The sequence below is a fragment of the Bradysia coprophila genome, unplaced genomic scaffold, assembly GCF_014529535.1.
Source record: "Bradysia coprophila strain Holo2 unplaced genomic scaffold, BU_Bcop_v1 contig_297, whole genome shotgun sequence".
Taxonomy (NCBI): domain Eukaryota; kingdom Metazoa; phylum Arthropoda; class Insecta; order Diptera; family Sciaridae; genus Bradysia; species Bradysia coprophila.
This window is the reverse complement of record NW_023503555.1, coordinates 3,162,693-3,183,250: the sequence shown is the minus strand read 5'-3', so window position 1 is coordinate 3,183,250 and position 20,558 is coordinate 3,162,693. Positions and strand designations below refer to the sequence as shown.

General features: G+C 33.4%; 1 protein-coding gene across 6 annotated transcripts in view; it reads right to left on the bottom strand.

The window, feature by feature from the left end:
* Positions 1-2,244: 2,244 nt before the first annotated feature.
* The window catches only part of LOC119078887 (opioid-binding protein/cell adhesion molecule), a 111,336-nt gene continuing 93,022 nt past the window's right edge, over positions 2,245-20,558 (bottom strand). For all 6 annotated transcript variants that reach the window (XM_037186610.1, XM_037186614.1, XM_037186613.1 and 3 more), the window contains exons 7-14: positions 20,506-20,532; positions 18,772-18,881; positions 18,619-18,701; positions 18,382-18,510; positions 11,144-11,263; positions 10,697-10,867; positions 7,564-7,622; positions 2,245-6,019 (exon numbers count right to left, since the gene is read on the bottom strand). In XM_037186610.1, the coding sequence (XP_037042505.1) occupies positions 5,783-6,019; positions 7,564-7,622; positions 10,697-10,867; positions 11,144-11,263; positions 18,382-18,510; positions 18,619-18,701; positions 18,772-18,881; positions 20,506-20,532 (936 nt within the window). In that variant the 3' untranslated portion in view covers positions 2,245-5,782. The remainder of the gene's footprint in view (positions 6,020-7,563; positions 7,623-10,696; positions 10,868-11,143; positions 11,264-18,381; positions 18,511-18,618; positions 18,702-18,771; positions 18,882-20,505; positions 20,533-20,558) is intronic.

Below are 20,558 nucleotides of genomic sequence, written 5' to 3'. Positions count from 1 at the left end.
AACATTGAATACTCGACAATTTATTATGAATGTACGTAGATATACAAAAGAATACACGTAGATATATTACGATGAGATACTCAGAACGTCGACATCAAATAGAATCAAGTCATTTTCGTCAACCTTCGAAAACAAGGAGGCAAGGCCTCGTCTATTACATTTGAAATGTGTCCTATTGAATTGCAATTGCTTTACCCAATTCCTTAGTAGAGATTCAACAAAAACATTTTTCCTTTTTCAGTTACAAATTATTGTACCGATCGGCTCTTCTGACTATTATGCAAGTCTCACATTTGTTAAAAGAAAATCACATGCACTTCGTGTGCTTAAATAGTTGAATTTATAGGTCAAAGACTTACGGTAAAATAATCGAAACGCTTGAGACCAAAGGAGCCAACGATGATCGGTCGAGAGTCCAAAGATCCAAATGTATACGGTAATCGAATGCGGGGAATAATTGACCAATATTAGATGACCAAGGGCGGGATTCAGAATCAAACCAAGGCAAGAATCGACCAAAAATACATTCCAATGATAGACCAATATGAGTGAAAGAACTTTCTTTCTGAGTAATTTTTAACAAAGTTCTTTTTATTGCAGAAGCTTTTATAATTCTTTTTGATCCCATGAAGGGAGACGGTAAAAAGAGGTCGAACAATGTTAGCTTGATCTATTTATGGTATGGGCGGACCAGTATAATTCAGTGTTGGGATAATAATAAAATTCAATAATGGCGTGACTGGAAGGATACAATGCAATTACGACAGATGTCGGTGATTGTTATAGCGCGATGTTTAAATGTTGTTTGAATGTTGTAAGTGTTATTTGAATGTGCTTTGTTCGTATAATGCTTCCTTAACCTAATTTACAAAGTTTTTGTCCCATGAGCATATTCAACGTTAAAATAGAAAAGGATTTAGATCGATACGTTTAATGTAATTGAGATAAATCATATAATGCGAGCCATCACATTATAATCGATCCAAAGCAGTCAAAGAGATGAAATAACAGATGACCAAACACAGGGCGACACTTTAAACACAAGAATTAATTTTAGTGATTACGATCGTAAGGTACTAATGTTTATGAAAAGTTGACTGTAAAATCTTTAGCAATCTGAATGATTAGATGTGCGTGCACCACTAACCCAAACTCTAAACAATCCGGAGTGACTTTAAATACTGTATGTTTGTCACTGATTTCTACTATGTGTGTACATAACTGTAGGAAAGATGAATCACCGTTTGGCTTGTATTTTAATCGTTAACTATACAAAGATTGTGTCTGATCTATTCGAACGAAAATGATAAGATTGTTATTGGTTTTCGGTTCTTTAGCCAAAGGAATGTAGATTAGTTTTCCTCATATTCGTTGCGAGATTTGATTGACTTGTGATAATGATAAGTTTTAACGAAGTGTGGTAAAACGACGCTACAGAATAAAGTTGGATGTGATAAAGCTTTTCCGAAGCTTTTTTTTACCGACTTACTGAAAATTGTTCTAATTCTTGAAGATTCACTCATTTTTGTCGTAGTGTATTAATATGTCACTAAACCATAGGGTAAAACAACCAAATACGAGCAAAGTCAAAATCGGCAGCTCTGTTGAAGACTATAAAATAATCGCCTTAGGTGAAAGTATAAATTACGATTTTTTGGCCTAGTTTTTCTGGACCGAAAGTGACTCAGCAGCAGTAAGAGTACTTCAAAAATAATTAATTAAAGTATGTCCAAGGAGGATAGAAAATCTCAGTTTTGACATCTTAGGACCGAGACCTATCGAAGCGTACTATACATCGATCGTGCAAAAGGCGGTCCTATTATCTAAATCGATAATAAATAGCTAACTAAATTCCTATGACATGACCCAAACCTGATTCGCAGGATGTTCTACACCTGCAATAAAAAAGGAAAAACTCAATCACATTCTGAATAATACAATATTTTGTCATTTTTTTATTTATTTTTCTTATTACAATAATAGTTTATGTCATTACAATTATATTTATTTTTGTTTTTTTTTTATATAATTTTATATACAAATTGTTTGTGTGGTTTTTTTGTTTTTAAATATTCTTTTTTTTGAATTTTCTCATAAGTTTTATTATTAACATTTTTGTTTCCATTTTTTATTTAATTTTATTTATTTATTTTCCATCGTCCACCATATTGTCCATTAAATCTAATTTAATTTTCCTTATTGTAATGTGTATTTGGTTGGGTTAATCAACTTTTCATTTTCATTTTTATTTATTTATTCATTTATATTAATAACAATGTCGAATATAGTTTACATTTTCCTTAAAGTATAAAATCCATAATTTTTAATAGTTAATTAAATGGCGCCATTTTCAAATATTTTATTATTTGGCACTTGATTTTCATTTTCACTTTTAACTTATTAATTTATTTATTCCCATAGAAATGATAACAGATGGCGCTGCACTGATTCCACAGGTAAGAGCTGATCAATGGAACGCCATCTGGTATCATTTCTCCGATTAATTCATTTATTTTCTGTTCTCTTAGTAACGATATTTATATTGATGACGTCACTATTACAATATTACAATAACCGTGTAAGAAATGTTTTATACTAAAATTATGCTCAGATATTTTCATTTTTACTAATATTTTTATGTCTCTACCGAAATTGAATTGAATAAATGTATCAAACATATGTAGAGAGTAACGATAGAGCAAAACAGAGTAACAACAACAACAACAAAAAAAAGCTCCGAAAACGAAAAGAAAACACAAAATGTTTAAGGGATTTTCTGTTTATACGAACACATCAACAACACATTCGGTTGTACCCTTTGGGCATACTAATGGTTGCATTACACTTGGATATATGGTTTGGATTTGGAAAACACTCAACACCATATCAGTCAGTGTGATGTGTGTGTAATCATTTCGTTTCTACTTAAAGCTTGTGGCATCATCGAAATGTCAGAATTATTGTTATGCGAATCATTTTATACGACTGGATCGTATGCGATTAGGATGAAGAATGATGTCAATAAATTTGTGGATAATGATGGATATATTCGTTCAGCTGGATGGTTGCTAATCCGTGGATAAGAGATGAAGGATTTAGATGAAACAGAGAAAAATGGAAACTTAATTAAAAGAAATGCGTTGTTCAACGGCAAAACAACTTTGCGTTTTCCCGAAGCTGGCACTTCAGGATAAGGATTTATAAGAAGTTCTGATTTCCTTGATAAATATGTTTTTGTTTGCAGGTATCTGACACATTTTCTACATTTAAATATAAAATAAAATTAGGTCAAATTCATCAAAGGTACAACTAACTAGAGGTCTGTACTTTGGTGAATACAAAATTTCAAAAGATTTCAGTATTCAGTAGACAACTAGAGAGTGTGTGCAATTGTAGCATGAGCGAACAAAGTGAATCAACAATTACAAAGAGCATTTGTTGTGAACCAAACTTCATTTTTGATCAAATAAACTTATGAATGACGTAGATAATAACAGCCAGTCATCTGTTATCGACAGAATCTTCTTATATAACAAAACGTATGTTAAGCCTAATGAAGTAAAAGATTTTCCGTCAAACAATAAAAAATCGTTTAAGCAAGAGAAGTAGTAGATTGGACATCGTTAATAAAATGCCGAAACGAAATTTTAAATATTCGAAATGAAATTTCATTTGAGGAGGACCGCAAATTAAGTAAATGTGATTAGCTGGGAGAAATACAAAGGGCCACTAGATTCAGACATAATCTGTGTGATGAAGTTGGATAATAGTAGCGGTACCGCGTCTATAAAGCCAGCTCGACCATGACAGATTGTTGGAAATTGCGTGAGTTTAACCGAGGTGAATCCGTCAATAATCACACGGGAACGCGACATTGTGTTTTTCATTCGTGTTGTGTAAAAGATTGTACGATGAGAGCGGAAAAATGTAGTTTGCTCGATGAAATAGTTATTGATGCCACCGCGAGTATTTCGTGAGGCACACATCGTGTGCCAAAAAAAAATCATTTATCACCGAATTGCATACAACGTTTTTGTCGTAAGAGGCAACGAAACTTTCACTTTTCGTCACTGAGTTTCTGAAAAGCATGATTTTCAGTTATGAAGCGTGTATGTCATCTTGATACCAGCATTCATATTTGAATGCATAGACAGATGGAATCGAACATCCGCAACTCATTTAATAGCCGCAACAAGATATAAAAAGTTGAAAAATCCAGTTTCGTGTGAATTTTGCTGATCCGAGGCGACGCCGAGTTTTGTAATGTATTTTACATTTAGCGGCCCCGAAAGTTTATAAAAATTGATGTTAAAAACGATTTTCGACCCGCAAGCATCTTGAGACAACAGTCTCGTTGACGATCAGTTCAAACGAATACTTAAAATGAGTAAAAATTCAGTTTGGTTATCTAGTTTGAGTTTTTAATTTTTATTTACAATGAGCACTGTTTTCATCAATTTTACTTTTCGACATAGAAATTATATATTATTTACACACAATCAACTGACGACATTATCATACCTATATGACACCAACAATCGATTTTGTTTTAAATATATGCCAAAAATTTTCCTCCATTAATTTCATGAACAATTTTATTAATTTTTTTTTTGTCGTAATTATGCTTCATTTTGTAAATTTATTTTATTTTCAAGCCACATTTATTAATATAATTCATTATACTTGTCGCGATTTACTAACTTGGTGATATATAACTTTTGGAAATAAAATTTTCAACAAAACTGACAAAAATTTAGGAGCTCGCTCATTTTCATCGACTGGTTCATTGTTTGGAAAATTATCTTTTTTTTGACAAAATCAAATTCATTTCAATTTGCAACAACTTTATAAATTTCCATCGTTGCATAACAATGATTTAGCGTAACCGACGACCTGGTAATTTCTATTCACGAAACGCTGATACACATATTGTGTCATTGAATACAAATTTTCGGAAAGTCTAGAAATAAGCGACACTCGAGCACTTGAACCCCGGTAGATCAATTTTATTTATCAAACACAGGATTTGCAATATTTGAACAAAAAATAATGAAACTGCTTTTTATCGAGTGTCAGAACTCAACCCAGTCAACAGAATTAATATTTTCATATTTTCGAGGAGAAAACAACTAGACAAAGGTATCTCTTTGTCAACGATTCGGGCTATTTACTTACTGACGATTTGATCTACAGTTTGTAAACCAAAGACTTGTGCAGAATCAGCAACAGCTGAACTGTAAATTATCGACGAATTTATTTAAGTTATCAAAGACCCGATCTACCTTACAATGGAGTTGGGCTTCACTACTGTTGATTTGACCTACCTTACCGACGATTTTATTTACTTGACCAAAGATTTGGTCAAACGTGATCAAATATTACATCTATTTCACGCCTGTCCTTCCACTTTCTCTAGTTGTTTTCCCCTCTCATATTATTAACGTTAGCCGAACGAATTAACAAAAATAGATTCTTTTATTCAATAGGCCCATTTGCTGTAGATTTGATGTTGATTTGTATGATGTTACCTGTATTTTTGTGAACATTTCTTCCCGCTACCAGTGTGCAATAACAAATTATTTCATACCTACTGCTTTCGCATATTATTTTCTTATACGAAAATTAATTTCAAACAGAATGGAGACCAACTGAACTACTCCCCGTTTTTTTTTTCTCTCTTCTCATCTTTCACCAACCATTCTCAACAATTAAATGATTTTCTACCAGCAAACTAATATTATAAATATACCGAAATAAGCAAACAGAACCTAATTGAAATTTACTATGAGCTCATGAATAAAAATCTCTTATTACAAATGCTGCAAATATTTACAGCTGGCAATGGAAAGACTATTGCTAAAATGACAAAAACAAATAGAAATGATGGCGTAGGTTGTCGAGTGTTTGCTTTGCTGTTAATGTCTGCTTCACCAGTTTGAAGTCCTTTATACAAGCGTCCATTTTTATTAATTAAACCGTCTTCATTGAACTCCTCATTTGTCGATAAATTGTTACTTTCCTGGAAAATTATTTTCAATTTTTTTTTTATTCGTTTGGTGGAAGGTTTGGTTATGGTGTAAATTTTTAAAATTAATTTAAAATTGAGTCGGTTACACCGTCCACTAAACAAAATTTTGTTGACAAGTGGTTTAAGTACCTCTCTAAAATAAAAGTCGTAGACAGTTTTCCGTAACGAGTGGTGTAATAAGGTATAACAAGACGAAGTTCAGTAAAACCGTCCGGAGTGGTTCATTTCGCTGGTATCAGATAAGGGAAAGATATGAGCAGAGCATTTAATATAATGAAATGAATCATTTTCATTGTATTGTTGACATAAATGTGTTAACGCTAGGTACACAAATTTACAGTGGAATTCACATGCATTCCTCAGTGTGTTTCATATTTAATTTTATGGTCATCATACACTGCCTACATTGGAAGAAAGTTTGCTTAATTTTCTCGAATTTTCTTTATTTTTGTGAATTTTCCCGAAATCAGGAAAATTGAAGAAAATCATTCAAAAAATCTGGATTTTCTCGAGTTTTCTTTCATTCATTTTTCTGGTAGTAGTCTACATTTTTCTACATTTGACCAAAAATGAGCCATCATGGCTTCATAGTGAAAAATCGATTTAAAGAATGTCTTGGCCAGAAATATGTGAAATTATGATTCTTTTCTTGACTTTCTAATATGTCTCAAATTCGAAAAAAAATCAAAATTGAAAAAAAAGTCGGAAAACTTTTCGATTTTCACGAATTTTCTAGAAGTTTTTTCAACTTTCCTTGTTTTCATCAAATTTTGGGATTTTTTCTCGATTTTCTCGAAACTTTTTCTCAATGATTGGCAGTGGTATCTAGGAACTGAATACAGATAAACGTTGACTAAAACTTTGAAGGTTTGTAGTACAGAATCATCGATGCCATCCTGTAACTCATTCGTAGTCCTGGTTTCGTCACTCTTCAAAAATTCACCTTAAACATCAGAGACTCGTAATTGACATTCAGCGAGTTACGACTGTAACTTTCGATATTTTGAGCTCTTTAGGATTTACAGCTCTACAAATGGGATAGCTCTAGAGAAGTCGTATCTCTCTTGGAATCGCAAACTTCTAAACTAACATAACTTTCACCGGCTCTCGAGAAGATGTAATTCATGAGACTTAATACGACGAAAGCTTTCACTTCATGAAACCTCAAGTCATTTCCCGATATGAAAAACTTTTAAATATTCCGTTCCATATTTTCCTCAACATTTATTGGTTGGTTTATTTCAGTTTGGCAAATGGTGCATTTTCAACGTATATACAGGCGTATATAGCTTACGCTTACATACATCAACGGTTTATTTTCTCATCAAAAAATTTTATGTTCCCCGCCACTAATGAACATTGTAATATTAAACCGCGGTTTTGTGTTTATAGCATGCACACAATATTATTGTTAGCGCGGTGTAAATTTCCGAATAGACCATAATTTTCATCGTTTACGCTCAAACTCAAAATATGTTTATGTTTAAATGCAAAATGACAAAACCGATAAAAATTCGTTTGCCCATTCTACTCACCTCATTCCCATCCTCATAGTTAATCTTTTGATGTTTCGATTTCTTCGACAGTTCCATTTCTGTAAAAGTTAAAGAATTGACAATGTCAACGAAATTGTGATCCGAATTAAATGAGCAAAAGTATAAAATTGCTAAATAATGACTTTAAAAGCAAAAAAAATATAAAAGAAAATCTCAGATGACGTCTCCTGTTACGACTTATAACACAAGAAGCTGCACGAAGTAGCAGAAAAAAAAAACTCCGGCACGTTGAAATCGTACGATAATCTCATCTCACACTCGAGCATTATATTCTCACAGCTACACGGTTCTCATCTTTAATATTTAATTCGCATGAGACATAAAGGTATCCAAACCGGAGGGAATAATAAAAAAAGTAAAGAAAAAAAAGTTTCAGTCACTTCTCAACTGTTCTTTTAATAACTGTTAAATTGTTATGAGCCAAAAAGGAAGGGAAAAGTGGTAGGAAGAAAGAAAAAAATGACTGGAAACAATATTATTTTCACTGGAGATGCCATTTAGAATGGTTAGCGTTGGTTGAATAAATTATTCCCTCGTATATCGATTGAATTTCTACGACAGAATGCAGATATTTTCGCTGGGCACTTTAACATACAGTAAACTACTAAACATTTTGTCGTCCTTCATTCTATACATCGTGATAGTCATACACACAACACTGTACACGTATGGGGATCTATTTGGAGCTGTTCAGAATTGAACATTTAATTATAAAGCAAATAAATTTGTCTCCTGAAAAATAAATTTCATGTTAGCGTTGTTTCATCATGTGTATGCAGAATGAAATATGAAGTGGAATTTATTCATCAAAAATCTGAAAGAAAATTTACAGTTTTAGAGCACTTGTCGAGTAATTGATTCACTCTCAACCTCAATCACTTTATAAATTTGGAATTGTAAGTATATTGCGGAGGTATATATAATGAGAGAGAACTCAATCTAATCAAACGAAACTTTTAAAACGCACAGTTCATTCATACAATTTTTAATTATACTCTTCCGAAAGACTGGCAATTTCTGGATTTCGCTTAAAGAAGTCGGTCTAGAGAAGAAAAATTAATTAAAAAATAATCTTCCGCAGACACGGCAAGCTCTCATTAGGACAGTCATTGAATTGATCTGATCTAAGTATTTTCGACTGAAACAAAATCTTTTACTTAATTTTTTTGTTCTAACTTGTACTTTGCTATACAGGACGATTTTAGTAAAAGTTCATGATTTATTTTCGTTGTCTTTATCGATAACAGTTGTTCGTAAAACCCCGTGATCTGAAATTAGCTATACGTACCAATAGACTGTCTTCAAAAAATTCATTCTCAAAACATTACCCTATACCTCGTCGAATATGTACACATTAAATCTTGTACTTCTGTAGTTTGAACAGGATTTGACAGAATCTTGTAAACTTTAACGTTCAAAGCTAACAAAGCAAGCCATAGTTTGTGGTTTAGTTTTGTCGCTATTGTTGATAACAGATGACTGACCAGATAAAAAAAATTGGTCACTGTTTATTTGTGTACATATGCTTAGCCTACATTTAGGTGATATATCAGTTACGCGCCTAACTTTCCTCAGATAGTATCATAAAATCATTTAGAATATAAAATGTTGAGAGAACTACTAACAGCATAGGATTTCTGTGATTATGTTCGAAGTTATAGATTCGTAGAGGTTCATCCTACTTCTACTTAGCGATCCTAATATTCTCACATTTTCTAAAAAATGTTAAAGAAAATTTTTTTTTTGTTTTTACGAGACTAGACACAAGCGATTGGGCCGTATAACTTTTCTCGTTTTTTCTTTGTGTTCTTAAATTGCTTACATTAATTAACTAGTTGAAAAGAATAGAACATCAACATCGTATCGTTGGAAACGGTCTGGAAACGACAAAAAATTATCTAAAGTCGAAGCATGGCAGATCGATCGTGACCTACCCTGTTGCATATAAATCTCGATTTTGTAACCCACACTCCAGTCCGAATATAATTTTAAACTTTTTCCATTTTCTTATTAAAGTCTCTGACAAGAATGTCTGTTAATTTTCAACTATAGAGAGAGAGTTGCAACATAGTTTCGTTCACGTCCATTTTATGTTCAAAGGAAAATAAGACAAATCGAAAGAATACAAAATTTTGAAGCTGAAACGCTGAAGTATTTTCGTGTGCATTAACAACAGATGTTCAATATTATATTAAAACCCAAGTGGAGTGTCTATATTTTGTATCATAGAAAACTAATAAACGAACGAATAACAAAAACTAGTGGAGAGATTGCTGCAAATTGCTACGATTGGCCCCGTACGACTTCATGTATTCCTTAGTGTATGTACATGAACCTAGTGCGTACGTGAATCTAGTGCAAACACCGAGACAAAGGCATATCTCTACACCTACTGACTAAAAATCTTTACAAAGGCGATATCGTAGCAATTACCCACACTTAGCTGATCGTGAAATGACCAGCAATTTTCTAGCCTACATTTGTGCGCAAAAATATTCGTTTTTTGATGATTTCTCTGAACCAAAATCTTTTTTTTGAAAATGTAAAAATATTAAAGCATGCAAAAATGCGTTACTTTTAAGGGAGTTTGTGGTCGATAACTTAACCCACTTGGAGAAACCTTTGCAAAACACATAAATTTACACATTTCCAAAGGTTTCTCCAAGAAACCTATGTATTTTTAAAAGATTGGAACAAAATCTATTACTTCATATAAACAGACATCTTGCTTTATGAAAATGAATAGTTAAAAGTAGAAATAGTACATGTCAAATTAGCAAATTATAAGAAAAATGTTATTTATTTGACTCGGTTTTTATAGGCTGAAGATGTCAGTAGAAGTTGCCTTGATAGTTTGAACAAAAAGCATCGTCATTCGTAACCTATTCGGAACGGAGCTCGTTGTTGCAAATTTCATTTTTCTTATAATTCGCTAATGTAACACATCCTCTTTCTGCATTTAACTATTCATTATAAGTAAAATGTGTTAATCCGTCTGTCTTGGACATCTGTATTTGCCCTTACTCTCTGCTTTGATAATCATCAGCACATGAAACCAAATATCCCTAAGTACGGGGCAAAACGTTAAAAAGAAAATGTTGGAAACACTCACCGTACAGTCGTATTGTAGCTTCGATTCCGCCGATGCTGTTTTTTGATATGCATTTGTATCCGCCAAAATCCGATTTCTGTAGTTTTTTTATAATCAGCACCATTTGTACAGCATACATTGAATTATCCGTTTCGGTCATGCTGTACCGATCATTTGGGATTATCATTTCGCCTGGGTTGTGTAACATGTAACAGAAAAAGTGGAAAGGATGAAAAAAAAACGGCGGGGATAATCAAATTTTCGTTGATTTTTGATAGTTTGTTTTGTTCGGTGTAACCACAAAACCCACTTTACACAAAAAATAAATTAAATTTTTTTTTATTTTCATGAACTGTACATAAAGTAGTGCACAGTATACACTGCACAGTATTTACACACACATGACATTGATATGCAAATATGGTGTATGGAAAAAATATAAATCAAGAGTTCATTTTGTACACTCACCATTCTCTCTTTGCCAATAATTTATGGCTTTCGGAGACGCCTCTGCATTGCAAACGAGTGTGACATCTGTACCAACCGGTGCTCCGACCAATTGGTTGGGAACTTGAATCAGCGGGTGAACTGAAAAATAGGAAAATAATTTAAGTTTTAGTCGTTATAGCCTGTGGGAAAATCGAATCGTTATGTTTTTAGTGTGTTGTTGTCGGGAGAATAGAAAACCGTTTTGTGCTATGGTGTGTGTACACAAAATTTCGTTTGTTTACACTTTTCCGGTTGTTTGACTGGGTGGGCGATGAGTTCGTTTCTCGTATAATGTTTTGTCGGAAAATATGTATTTATGCAGCAACACTCCAACAAAAATGAATATCACTTTACTCCGACCGTACATTTGCATGCATTTGTTTATAGAATTTAATTTGATTTATTAGTCTCGTATGCACTGTAGACATAAGTTCGGTTAGCAAACATTTTCTGTAATAACTTTTAAACAGAAAGAATGTTGGTCGATTAATCGAACGTTACGGATAACTTTGCTGGTGCAGATAGGATTTTTTTCTGCATTATCTAAAAAGTTTTTCGAAGTCTATAAAATTACTTTCTTTTTCGACGGTGGGTATGGCGTAACATAACTATAAAAGCTGTTAAATACCGTGACTATTTCATGTTATTACTGCTTTGTGCACCTCAATGCCCATCAGTGAATTAAAAAATTATTAGGTTATTACTGGTGAACTGCTGCAATTGATTGTTGGAATGTAAGGACTAAGGAGCTGACATTCCCTGAGGCACTTTAATATCTTCATTGATAAATTGACATTAAATTCTGTAGCAGCCGTAACATGCAGTTGTAGTGCGCAAAGCATGTCTGAAATTTACGAATGTGTGAAACTAATGAGATAACCGAAGTTGTTTACAGCCTAGGAGAAATGGCATTTCACTCGACATGTATTTGGATCGACAATGATTTGCATCTGCATTTTTGAGTTTTGTACCCAACAGTTCAATTACTGTTTGACCGTAGCTTTGATTCTGTCCCGTTCACGATATTAAGTTCGTTAAAATTTATTTTTCCATTTATTTGTTCATCCACTCATTTACCAAACATTTAAATTGAGAGGCCACTTACGTATGTCAGGAGTTACGAAGAGTTGCGGGAAAACGGGAAAATTGTCGTAGTAACGCGCAAGGCTTTGAAAATGCTCAATTTAAAGTTAAGGCAAGGATTAAAAATCAGTACCACAGGCTTGAATGACCATGTACCATCAGAAAACGCAAGGGGTCAGTAGAGGCTTAGGAACGATTCTGCACTTCCCTCTCAAACGAATAATTGTTAATACTTCCCGCACTTTCTCGCTGTTGAGCAATAAAATATTTACTTGTAAGTCTGGCACAACATTGTCACTCAATCCTCGAATTCCAAAAGCCACGGCTCCGCCACGGAATGAAAATATATTAATCGCTAGCTATATCTTAGCCTTAGAGTCTAACGTTACTCGAAAATAAACTTTTAAAAAATGTTTTCAGCAGCAGCCAGTTAAAGCTTCCAAGCTTCGTGAAAGCTTTGATGAAACGTTTGGTCGGTCGTCATTTGCCAAACATGGTGCATCACAAATTTTACACATGCGGAAACATACGGTTGAAAGTTTAATACTTTAAGCTACTTTCAAAGTACACTGCAGAATCCAGGTGTGAACGTGAACATTGAATAAGGTAATTTAAGTCTTAGTAGAAATTGCATCAGTGATTTTCATTGCCGTTTAAGTTGAAATTTTATTTTATTAAACTCAACAACTCATAGTTTGGTCTTCAATTATTAAATTGTGACATAAAAACATTGTCGTACAATGTCGTGTGCCAGATATGGAGTGGTATTTCACCTGTGTGTTGTGGTTTCAACGCATTGCACGTTTGTAGTTCACTAAAGGCGAAATATTTAATTTACGTAAACGGCAAGCTACTCTAGAGAATTCAGTCACAATTCACAATGTCCTCCACCTCCAATGAATTATTTACGCAAAGAAAGGTAGAATTTCATGTTCCTTTCATACTTGTACTCCGACTTAAATAGACCACAAATTCGGACCTGCCATTAAATAAATCTGCAAATTATTAACCAAATGAGACAAATTGAAAAAGGCTTTCAGTTTGTGTTAGTTCTCAAGCTCGCCAAATCAATCTCCGTTGAGATCAACAAAATTAATGAACTTCTAAACACCGAATAAACTTAAACTTACTTTACAAGACAAATTTATGTAAAACGTCTTGTCCCATCCCAAAGACATTATTGGATGATATGGTACTGTGTCTCCAGAAATAACTGAAAGTCTTCGTCTCCAAACAAAATAGAGAGGAAAAAAAACCATCACCGTAACCCTTGTCACATCGAGTTCCTTTTCCACTTGTCGTCTTTGTGTTCATCAGCTTAAAACAAAATACTCAGAAAACCCTTTTGTCGGTCTCATTATAATGTATTACATTCCTCTATTTATAATGCGTGTATAATGGGCATAAAACCATAACATGGAAAATTATCGATGTCCTAATTAACCTAATAAATTTGAACCGAAAACCCCACAAAAGTCAAAGACCATTGAATTATTAAACACAAATTCGGGGGAGTCAGAACCAGTGTTATTGTAGTGTGTTAAAATATAGAAAACAAGAGTTTATCAAACACCAATAACTCCAATTCGGTGCAACTTTAACTGTGATATTTATTCACATTAGCACACAGATGGTGAAAATATGTTTTAAATTTACATATTTTGACTTTTCCATTATTGCTCCTGATATAAAATACAGTTGGGCTGACTGTGTGTCTACACATGTATATAATACAACACACAGTCAGTCTATGTTTGTGAGAAGAAAAGTTGAAAATTTTATGCGATATACATGATGTGATGAAAATTTTCGCTGTGATTTTCGGGAGTATTTATCTTGTTTTGATCATGTTGAAAATGATGATGAATGGAGGCTCGGATAATATTTTGTATATCGGTGGAGGGATTGCTTCAATGGTATAGGAAATATTTTTGAGTTGAGATTATGAACGAGCGATATTAAATTTAAGGAAGTGCTGAAATTATGAGAATTTTATTTTTCTTCGGAAATGAAATGAATCAAATTTGTAATCAACATTCACAAGCACATAATAGAGGCGGAAGAGTTAGGAACGGTTAGTCATCTGTTATCGACAACGGGGAAGAAGGTCAGCGATACGCACTGGTTGGGACTCTGTTATATACTTAAAAGTTAAACCAAATGATGTAATAGATTTCGACTTAAAACCGCAAAAATAGTTTAAACAATAGAAGTATCACCGCGTAAGACAAAACATTGTACAAATGAAAAGAATTTTCTCGATGGTGACCCGCTTTAAATTTAATAAAGCTTGGAAAAGGTTCATAACTAACTAAATTTTCCTAAAATCCGATTGACCTGAACCAGATTTGATAGTGCTATGGTAATTAGGTGTACTTGTTGGGCAGGTTCAGATTAACCTGAAAATACAAATATAATAAAAAATCTTTATTAAAGATATTCCAATGAGTCATTTGTCTTCTATTGATATCTCATCAACAAATTGAAGTAAAAGATTTCTATCTGTTGGCGTTCAACAAAACTGTAACACAGAGAAATAATTGATAATTGATTGAGTTTTAGACTTTCTTGCAAATTCTGAGACGCGACCAACGCTTCGTGGGACATATTTTATTTATAGGGCACCTAAAGTAAATAAACCATGACTATACGCAGCTACGCAGGTAAAAAGTCAGAAAGATCCAAACTTTTAGAAACGACTCGTCATTTGTTATCTAGACTGACAACAAAAATTACCGACGAACTCCGTTTAAATTCGTCTTATAATAGCAAAGCGTTTGGTAAAACTTATGAAGTAAATGATTTTGCAAGGACCAAGTAACAAATGAAGTGACAGAATTCTTACATAGTGATTTGCCGTTGTAAAAATGAATTTCGCTAGATTTTATCATTTGAAGTAGAAAGCTTTTTATCGGCGGCATCTGCAGCTGTGTTGAATTTTGCCTCAAAAAATCAGTTTTCTCTTTCGATTCACAAGCAACAATTTCCAGATGTCAGATGAATAATTAAGTAAATTTGAAAAACACGATAGGATTTCTGCCACGATAAACAAACCCGATGTACTTGATAAAAGTATTTGATTCAACCGTTATAATTACTTAATTTTGGTGCGTCAGCATACGCTCTCAAACGAACCAACAACTTAGTTTGAATCAGTTTCCATTCCGGTTTTTATTATCAGATGTGCTAATGAATTTTCTTTCCGTCTCTTTTGCTATTCACAGTTCAAAATTACATTTTCTGAATTTACTCAATTCGTACTCAATGCATAGATTGGAACACGTAGATAACTTTTAATGAAATATCTAATTTACTAAATTCATTTCATAGTATCGTCATCATCGGATTAACATGGCAACGATGCCATGGAATTTGAATTCCAGGAAATGTATTTCAAAAGCGTTTTCATTGTTTGATATTTGCGTATTTTTGTGTTAATTAAAAACAAATCCGTAATGTCAATGAATTAGCACTTGCATTTCTCCAATCTAACGTATGGAACATTCGATCTAGCAAATCACAAATTACAGCACGGTAAGAATATTTAAAAGCACTGCACCATTTACTTCTGTTATAACGGTGTGACCTAATGTTGAGTGTTCTGAATATAAATCGAAACTTCCAAAATTTACTGTATTGTTCAATGCTTGATACAATAAATAGGTGTTTGTTTAAGAAAATGACAGATTCCTGGAGCGAAGTGAGAGTCGAAATTTGGTCGAGTTAGACTTGGAACAAAAAAACGGAATAGACAGTTTGGATTTGATTTCATTTATTTAGAGATGTAACTAACAGCCTATTACAGCTGATAACAAGTGCAGTCTGGACCTATGACTTAACATGGCTTCCGTCCAAGTGATATCTCGCCTAAATGTAGGCTAGACATATGAGCACAAATATTTAATTGGCTTACATCATTTGAGTCATTCAGTGTCCTTGCAGCCCCCAAACAACCGCAATTAACCAAATTTATGAAGCTTGAGTGAACTTTTAGACCTTACCAATGCGATATAACCGCTAGAAAAATTCGAATGAAATTGTCTGACAAGGGAATCTAACCTGGATCATTTTGGTGAAAGGTGTTAGTACACATTTTCTTTTCAGAACTAGGCGAGAAAATAGTTTTTGCTATGGAAAGCGTTGTGTTTATTGTGTTGAAATTGGGAAAAAAGTTGGAAATATTGTTTCCTTCTGTGAACAAATAACTATATTTCACAAAAGGAACGGGGGACAAAATCAACATTTTCTACTCTGAATTGTTAATTTTCAGAGTTAGTGTAATATTTCATTTTTCTGCAACTGCGTTGTGGAAAACTAAACTTTTTCATGCGTGATTTGGGTGGCGATCGAAGGGTCTTTTTTTCTCTTTTTTTCAAATATGCTTTTCGTCACTAGTGGTGAAATGGATTTACTTTTCACCACTCCTTCTGAACATCTGAACCATTAAACGCAAATAAAAATTCTTTACTGACCAAATTTCGAACCACCGACACCAAAACCCAATGCTTATCCAGCAACACCTCTAACCATTTTCCGCTATTGAGATATATAATCGCAGTGAACCAATTTTTGAAGCGTACATAAATGCAGTCTACTTGATTGTTCATACCATATTTCGTTCATACAGTAGAATGTATGTTAAAGGTAGAGTTATGTTTTGCATTTCAAAAGTTCATTTTTCGCAGCTGTAGTTATCAAACTCGCTTCGTTCGTTTGTTAACATCACATCTAATGACAAAGACTACCTCTTTTCACAACTATTTGCATAAATTACTATTTGAGTATAAACACATTTGAGTGAATTGTCACCTACGATTGCACACAACGTTTTTGTCACAAAAAACCAACGAGAATTTTCGCATTAAAAATCTATTACTTCAAATACGACAACACAAATTTTAAGTGCTGTTTGCGGGCGAATTCGGTGATTTTGACAAGCATTTCTTCAGTTAACACCCTTACAATAGAAGACAGGGCAGTAATTATCGCTTTCGTTGGACGTCGTTGTGGATAGCAGATGAGTAAATTATATGACAGATGAAGAATATGTATTCCTGCTAGTGTCAGTGTGAAATAGCACTGCAAAGCATTGGAATTTGATTTCGACTTATTGTTTTTTTTATGTTAGGCTTTATCGTTCACTATTTACGCCTATCAAAAAAATGAGAACAAAAAGTTAAACATTTCGTGTTTTCATTTTCCAGTCAATTTGCATTTTCTTTCTACGAGAGAAAAAAAAAAGAAAAACAGAATTGAACCAAAATCAATACATTTAAAAATAAACTTTTTTCGATCATTTTATTTCACCGAAATATAAAACACGAAAAAAAATCGTTTTTTGTGTTAAAACTTTTTGATAGAAGTCACTCCACGAAAAATCCCATCGTTTGAATAAAAAAAAATTCTTTTTGATTAAATTCACACCAAACTGAAAATCGTACCAAACCGTGAATGTGAAGAATTTTTTTTTTGTGTGTAAACATAACACCCCTCCCAACTTATATCTATATTATACCTAATTTTCTAATTTGTAAACCATACACAACAAGATCGAAAAACTTTTTTAATATTTTGTCGAACAGACATTAAATAAAAAACTTTTCTCATATATTTTCCAACAAAGAGTCAAAAAAAAAATTTGCCTAAGTTTTCGTTTCTATTTCAAATATTTTTGTTTTGGATGTGTAATGTTAAGGTATGTTCTCTACGATACCCACCCCATCATCACCATTCACACAGCCCACCCGTCGAATTATTGGCAGTGTGCATAGCATTGTACATATACATGTAGCCCTTTTCTCTATTTTCCCTTATTCTTATGCCACAGTGGTACTGGAGATATGAAAATATATCTCTAGATAGATATTCCCGTCAATAAATTTCCACTGTGTATAGGTAAATCGTGATGCCTTTGGGTTATCGAAAGTGAAAAATATATCAACATAAATCATGCGACGGAAATTGATAATACAAATTTCCGGTGTTGGTGCTGCTGATATTTGAATAAGATTTCTTTTTTCAATACACCCGAAAATTGAAAGTAAACAATATCAACGAGAGCGGCAACCAAAAAATACAAGACGAAAAAAAAAGACGAAACGAAAAGAAAGTTATATGGTGTGGTGTGTACTTACAATGAACTTGTAACTTAATTCTTTTGCTGACGGAGGGTGGGACGGCATTCGATGCTATACACAAATATGCTCCCATTTCGGATCGTGTTACTTTTGAAAGCCACAACATTTCACCTTCGACCACAAGTGCTGTGGGTTCAAATAAAAAAGAAATAAAAAAAAAATTCTTTCCATTTTATTTGGGCGAAAAGTTTTTCGATAAAAAAATCATTTCGGTGTAACACCACACACACAAACCTTTTGTCTTGCCATGTGAACCATTCCGTGCGATTATTTCCCGGCCGTCTTCACGCCGCCACGTAATCTTCGGCTTTGGAAATCTGAAAAATTTGGAATGCCAAACGTGAATATTTCACACACAACAAAATTGAATAACACGGTAAGTATTACCCTCTTGCTTTACATATTAACTTGGCTGAACTACCCTCTGGCACCATCATATCGCCAGACGTTTCTTCGTAAATTATATCGGGTGGTATCACAACTTCCAGAAATGCGGTCTGTTGATTGAATGAAAATTTATTTTGAAGATAGAACAGAACGATTCTTAGTTAAGGGAATGCCATGTAACCCAGCCACTCAGGTAACTATTAATTCTTTCGGAAAAAGAAAACGACACAATTTTTACGACGTTTCGGCTTGGTTTTAGGTAGGAACTGTTTTTGGGAAAACATCTTCCCATATTCTTTTGAGTTTTCCTAGATTTTTATTAAATTTCCAAAAAAACATTTTTTTGGAAAAATGTAGAAAAATACGATTACTTAATTGTTTATAGTTTGCTTTATGTATGCCCTTTACTCTAAGCAAAATAAAAATATTCACAAACAATTACATAAGTTACTTCAATTAGCGAGGAAATGTTAAAATGACTCATTTTCTAGGGTTGCTGCGAGTATACAATATTTTTCATTCAGGCGGACCAAAAACGTCACTATCTTTCACCAGACAGAGAGCCAAAACGAAAACAGTTTCTCCCACTTATTCGTCTGTCAAATTTTTGTCCGGAATGTGACTTTTTGGTGCACCTGAATATATTACCCAAAAGTTGGGGCCTAGTGATGTAAGTAAGTAAATGACAACTAAAATTCAATTGAAAATGTATCGTTTCGTATGTGATATAAAAAATTAAGAATAATTAATTGGTTGCTAGGAATCTCGCGCCGCGTTATTCACCATAATTCACTTTTTGACACATTTTGTATAAGGAAGATGTCACCAAGTGATAAGGAAGTAACACCAATTAATTACATAATGATTTCTTGAACTTAGAATTTGCTTTGAGCTAGGCATCTGCTATCGACAACTCTGACAAAAACAAGCGTAGCAATGAGATTTAGTTGTTCTTATTATACAAAGAAATAGTTATCATTTCTCTGTATAATAAGAACAACTAAACGATTGAAGTAAAAGAATTTGTATGAGCTGAATCAGCTGAAAAGACTTTAAACAAAAGAAGTAACAGATTCAACGATCGTGAAAGATGTAATATATAGAATACTTTTTTGATCATGTTAATAGTTATACTAAGCGATAAGCAGTGGAAAGTTGCTTTTGAGGATGCCTCAGAAAACGTCAATTTCACTTTCATTCGCGTGATAATGCTTCGGGCCGAAAATAAGGGATTTTTTTTCTCGTCATTCCGCTACTTTGCATGAACTAGTTACATTGGATGCTGCGATAGTAATTCACTGCATGAGGGAACAGTTTTGCATATGATAAAAAGTAAACTTCCAAATGTGTTTTCAGCAATAAGCTTCGGTAACCGGATTTTCGACCAGTGTAGAGTTTGTATATCCGAGACGAAGGCGAGGTATGCAGCTACACTTGTCAAAAAAAAGTTACTGAAACAAGTACACGAGTGCGTTTTGTATCACAAAATTGTTTCCGAAATAATGAATTACGTAGCAGCATTAAATGTATTCTGTTGTACTGTCTAAAAATTCTCGAAAAATAAACTGAAAATATTCCAATGTAATCGATCATTTTTGCAGGGGGCAAATTGCTACGTAATGTTCCAGTTTCGCATGGGACAGGCAGTAAAGCTGTGCACACTTTTGTCCTATCAATTTCCCAATACTGTACTTACACTGTACTGTGAAAGCACATCGTTTAACAAAAACGTACCTGCATTTTCATTGGATCCGTGTTGACCTAACATTCAATTAGAAGAAGAAAGA